Here is a 6,000-nt window from a genome sequence, read left to right as displayed (position 1 = left end):
AAATGCATCCTGTCCCGCAGTCTGTGGTCATGTCATCTCTGTTTTCCTGACACAGTCCGGCACTCCTGTCAGGCTGACTGCCGGTCTGATGCTGAGCTCCAGCCGCTCTCCTCTGCTCTGTGGGAGGAGTTTCATCCACCGACGCTCCGGAGAGGCTGGTTCCTAAGACAACACATAAAACATGCATTCTCATTTCCAAGGCTTGCCTCACCATAGAGTCACATCCAAGCGAGCTGCAGGAGCCTGAATGCACCGCCTGCACGCTGTAAGAGACCTTTTCAGAACTGAAGCATTCAAACAACCTGGAGCTCCTGCACGGACAATGACAGAGCCATGATGTGCAGCACTTCACCGAGAACATAAACCCGAGCTGCCTTTTCAACGGAACGGGGAATTTATGTAAGTAGACTATGAAGTTATCAGAAACATTGCATACAATGTCAGTGATATTTATTAGTAGTACGTTTATTCCTATTTTTCAACGGGCTAAACATTAAAATATGCATGCCACACATCACTACGACTAACTATAGCTTTTCAAAAGATCTTTTCAAATATTAAATAAATAAACCCTGAAAAATGATCTTTAGGTTGCTGCAAAGTCAATCAAACATTTTGTATTTGTATAGTTTTAATTCATATCAAATGTTACCTGCAGAAAACACTTCACATAAAGAGCAAAGAAATGTCCCTACTATGTATTATCTACAAAGACCCAACATTAATCCATCAAATTCATCAGTCAATAGCTGAATGGGTTCAGAGAACCCATACAAACATTTTTATAAGGTGAACTGGTTCCAGCACCAGGACCCCCAAACTGGTCCCAGAGTAAATCCACTGGTCTTCTACTCGAGCATATTTAGACGTAAGCTCAGAATGTTTCCTGATGGTTCTTAGTGTGGGGTTGTTTTATTAATTATTCATTAGTTCAACCCTTAATAAACATTATTTTATATGAACAATGCTTCATATTTAAAGATGAGTTGTTTGATCTTGTCTCTGTCCTTTAAGTCCTGTTCAGACTGCGTTCAAGGTGCGATATTTACTGTACGTCCCAGTAGATTTTATCAGGAGTTTCTCATGACGGCCCCCAATGTTTCCACAGATGTGAGAACGTAGCAGGATATATAATCAGGAGGATTCACCTCTCGTGTGTGGGCGACGTTTATTCCCTGCGTTCAGTGCACGATAATAGACGGTCTGAGTGTGACGGGTACGATGTACAGATATTTTCTGCTCCGCTCTTTTCTTGATATTGTTATTCAGTCATTACATTAAACGCAAATATTCTCGTATAGCATTGCTTCGTACATCACTTCCACATTATTCCCCTTGTCTTTCCACAGGAGACCCTCCCCATGCTTCTTTAATAATAATAATAATAACTTTATTTATTTAGCACCTTTTAAAACAGGGATGGTCTCCTGTTGAGGTGCATGTGTAAACAACTAGATCAGGAGGATTTCATTAGAAGTTCTCCTCAAAATTTTCCTAGAAATTCTCAGTAGTGTGTACAGGTGAAAATGGCTTTAGGTACGTTTCCAATATGGCGGCTGACCATCTTTTGGCTTCAAGGTCTCTTTAGAAACCGATGGGTGACCTTACTTAGACTATAAAGGCTTAGGATGCATCTGTGTTGGCTAAAGGTCTATAAACACTTCCAACAGTGTCACGCTAACCTGTGGTGGACTCGCTTACTTTAACCCACGAAAAACATTATTAAGACTGCTTGACTCCCAAGGTTTAGCTATACTGTCATACGAGCAGGAAATCAGTATTTAACTTCCCTCTATGCGTTTTATATGTTTGGTTATTTAATGCAACACATGTTGTTTTGTCCAGTCAGCATGCTTTCACCATTTTGGTATTCTCTCCTATATAACTTTAATGAAACACTGATGTGTCTGACAGTCATCTCTCCCACTCAGTATAACTCATCATAGCGCTCAGTGTTGCTTGCTTGACAGCCTGTGTGTGTTGTTTTTGTGTCCCGTCTCTGTTGCTCATGTTCTGTTGCATGTATGTGTGGTTCCTCCTCAGCTGCAGCACCAGACTTCTGCTTTTGTTCCAGCAGCCACAAGATGCACATGAATAGCTTATTAAATCAGTGGAGTAAGTATTGAGACTTTTTAACTACTTTTTTTCTTTCTAATGTTTACACGTCACATGTGACAGAAATGCACACATTCTCGGCTCGTCTGTTCGTGGGTGACGCACATGTGTCAGAGTGGACTCACTCAAAGGTATGTTGTCCACAAAGTCAGATTGTCTGGCACTGAAGTGAGAAGACACCACCTGTCCTGAGCTGTAAACTGTGAGCTGGATTTTTAGTGGCTCACATTTGTTGCAGCATCTTTGCTCCGTGTTTAAAACATAAATAGTCCTATGTCAGTGTGTCTTTAATGAAGTGCACCTTTAAGCAGGTGAGTCGGCTCTGTGCTGTGTTTGTGTTGAGCTCTGCATTGTTCTAAAATAGAAACACCTTTGCTCAGCGTCCTGTGTCAGAGAAGGAGTGTCTTGTTACCTGTCCTCCACGCTGAACACTTCCTGTTCAGCCCCTAGGTTACTCTTCATCTTACAAACTGCCTCTTGTTACACTTTTCTTTCTACTGTTCTACTTTCATAAAGACACAGCCTCATATTCATCACAGCCATGATGATGACCCTTTTCAGACACCTGCAGGTGAGCTCCTGTTATCTAGAGCAGCAGCAGGTCCCAAAGTGTGGGTCGGGGCCCCCTGAAGGGTCACGAGACACTGCGAGGGGGGTCGCAAGTCGCTTCCAAAAACAAATAGTCCTACAGTTAAAATTATAGTTATCATTGTTGCTCTTCATTAATAAAAACACAGCCTGAAATAACATCATTATTTTAAGTTGAAGTGTTTGGATGAAACCTCTGATCGAGAGCAACAACCTCAGTGATTGCTGCTGTTTTGGGTTATCAGTTTATTTTTAAACCTATAAAAGTAAAGAATAAAATAATTTGACTAATTACGAGGATAAAAGAAGTTCACTGCTGGGAGTGTTGGCGTTCCTACTAAATGTACTTGTCCACAACACTTGCCTGTGTTCTCCTCTTCATCTGATTGAAACATGTCATCCACCAAAAGGCCGCGTCTTCTGTCTTCTGTCTTCTGTCTGTGAATCAATGTGAATGCACTGACATGAAGAATGACCCTGATCATGATAGATCTTGTAAAAACTTCAGGTGTAATCTGTACCCATCAAACTTCCAGCATTTGTCTTTATTCTCCACATTTACATTTGTTCTCTGTAAATGCCTAACTTAGTGAGACTAAAATGATCTGCTTCAATAATGTGCATTTAATGTCAAGTTCCAAAATGCTGCAGATATTTCAAGCGACTTCAGGCCGGTGTGTTTAGCGTATTATTGATTCTCTTCTTCCCACAGTGAGCGTCACAGTCAGTCCCTTGCATGTGACATCAGCACCATTACGCTCTGCTTCGCTACAAATACGGAGTGAAACCGTGGAGCTGACACGGATTATGGGGAAGTTGGTAGTTACACCGTGAACTGGTCTTCATCAGTATGACCATTTAGCATGGGTAAAATTAAGAACATCAATAGTGAAGCAGTATCAAACTAACACAAGTTCTTAAACATGTAAAAAAAAAAAAGCAGATGTTTCTCCATGTTTCTGGTTGTTAGGACTGTAATGCATAGGCTGAAGGTTATAATGTACCATCTCTTTATTTAACATGTGGTTCCTCTTACATGTCTGGAAGGCTGGATACAGGCTCGTGTTTACACTGGCTCTGGAGGTGACAGGCCTTTGAAAACAGCTCTTAGCGAGCCATCTGTGTTGTTCACCTCGTCCCTCTGCGAGGACAGGCGCCGCCGTTAGCTCTGAGGGATAGAGAGGAAATCCTCTCTCTTCTCCCACTTTTCATGCTGATGCTTGGAGTTTAACGGGATTCTCTTTGACCAGGGATCACAATGATCATCACCAGTGTCGTGTCCTCTCAGCCCTAAGCTTCACCTCGCAGATGTTAAATGCCAAGGATAATCTCACTCGCACATGCAGACAGATCCTGTGAAATACTCGCTTGAGCATTTTTAATAGCACCATCTGCATTCAGGATTTCTATCAAGGGGTCTTGGTGTAACCCAACTATAGAGATGTGGAAATAGTCCGGGTGATGTTGTGACGTCCAGGTTACTGAGGGCCATCGATCCTTTCATTTCAGAAATGTTGTACAGCTACACCACGCCGGCCCGTCAGTCAGATCTGCCCCGCCCCTTTAGATGAATACCTCGCATCCTTCAAAGAATCAAAACAGCTGACTTATGAAAATAATCTCCCCAGTCCTGTGTGCCAACAAAAAACAAGAGTTATCAGACCACATGCATCTTTTTTAAACATGCAGTAAACATGCAACCTGCAGCTTTTTTTCCACTTAAGCATTGGCCCAATTTTTTTTTAACACTGGTCGATGGCGCTTGGGTGTAACCCGTGTCAGACACATCACCACAGCCTCTGCAGTCAGGTAGTTGATAGCAGGGCAGCGTCTTCTGCGAGACAAAGCACACTAATCAAAGAGACATTATTCTACTTTTAAAGCAATCCTTCACATACTTTACCAGGATGCTCAGATTAACTCTAAAGCAGTCAATATCAACACTTTAATTGTCTATATGGGTCTACACGATAAAGAGTTAATTTGACTCTTTTTGGAGTTAAGATTGAACACTGGGTAACACTAACCAATCTCACTGTTGCTTAACACTGAAATGTAGTGCTAGAATTTAACTCTTTCAGAGTATTTTTTTTAACTATAAAAAGTGTTACCTTTCTATGAACACTGCAGGGTGTAAACATCGGGGTAATAAATTATCAAAATATGTTTTCAAAATTATGCAAAAATAAAGATATCATGTTTAGTAAGAACTCGTTTATTTATCAAACATGTGCACCACAATGTAATTTCAAACATGTTCTCAAACATTTGGGAACACTGTATTCTGTTTCACTTTTCTTGGAATATTGTTTCGCAAAGAGTCTAAAATAAATAAGATTGTCAATGCACACGACACTGTATTCATTGTTATGCTCCTCTACACAGCATGAAAGTGCTCATCAAAGCAAAGTGTGCACATCCTACAATAAAAGCATACTGTACATGATAATATTGCAGATGTTCTTGAACACAGGTAGTTCGTTAGATGTTCCAGTACATACATATAAATGTATCTGATACTCAGTGCTGTTATTTTTGACCCAATCTGTCGATGTATCTCCACCATCCAAGTCATCTAGTTTTACAGGACCGACCTCAAATCTTTTACAATATGTCATTTTCATATCAATATGCCAGGTGACGCTGGTGTTGCTTGATCAGAGATTTAGACAATGTTACAGACTTTAAAAAAAAAGTTTCACTTCAAACGCATACACCACTGTAAGTAGAATCAGTTCGTGATTCCGCTGTAAGGTATATCTGTATATCTATATCTGTGTTGAATGAACGAGGAGGACATTATCAAACAGACTTGTGGATCATCTTAGATTTATTTATCCATGGTCAAATAACATAACAACATAACAGGCAATAGCTCAGACATGCTTCATGACCAGAACCTTGCAGTCACTGGCCTGCTGGTGGTGGACCAGGACTCTGCAGTCACTGGTCTGCTGACCAGGATCTCACGATCACTGGCCAAGTATTCTTCTTCACAGTGTTCCTTATATTCTAATACAAAGAAAGCCCACAAATACTTGACTCTGTATAAGGCATGAAGAACTCATCTCCTTGACCCAAATGTCAAACATCTATGTTCAGCTAAATCTCTCAGACAACAACAGACACTTGACTATTTGTGTACTTCTCTATAAGGCTAGAACAGAGAAGACCGTTGGCTCCAAACCAAATATAACTGCTGCTACTGTGATGTGATCTCTTACACACCTATGTAGTACATCTTCACAAACTCTTACTCTCACATGGTTAACACAATTAAAATATATATCCACAAAT

The 6,000-nt window shown here is 40.7% G+C and overlaps 1 protein-coding gene across 3 annotated transcripts in view; it reads left to right on the top strand.

Moving 5' to 3' along the window:
- Positions 1 to 6,000, top strand: part of LOC306830314 (dual specificity testis-specific protein kinase 1) — a 32,053-nt gene continuing 26,053 nt past the window's right edge. The window contains exons 1-2 of one of the 3 annotated variants that reach the window (XM_079353711.1): positions 1 to 399; positions 2,044 to 2,115. In XM_079353711.1, coding sequence (XP_079209837.1) covers positions 2,085 to 2,115 — 31 coding nt within the window. In that variant the 5' untranslated portion in view covers positions 1 to 399; positions 2,044 to 2,084. The remainder of the gene's footprint in view (positions 400 to 2,043; positions 2,116 to 6,000) is intronic. The other 2 variants (XM_079353709.1, XM_079353710.1) reach the window with 2 other exon arrangements.

The sequence above is a fragment of the Symphodus melops genome (genome assembly GCF_947650265.1).
Source record: "Symphodus melops genome assembly, chromosome: 1".
NCBI classification, from domain to species: Eukaryota; Metazoa; Chordata; class Actinopteri; order Labriformes; family Labridae; genus Symphodus; species Symphodus melops.
This window is presented reverse-complemented; position numbering and strand designations above follow the sequence as displayed.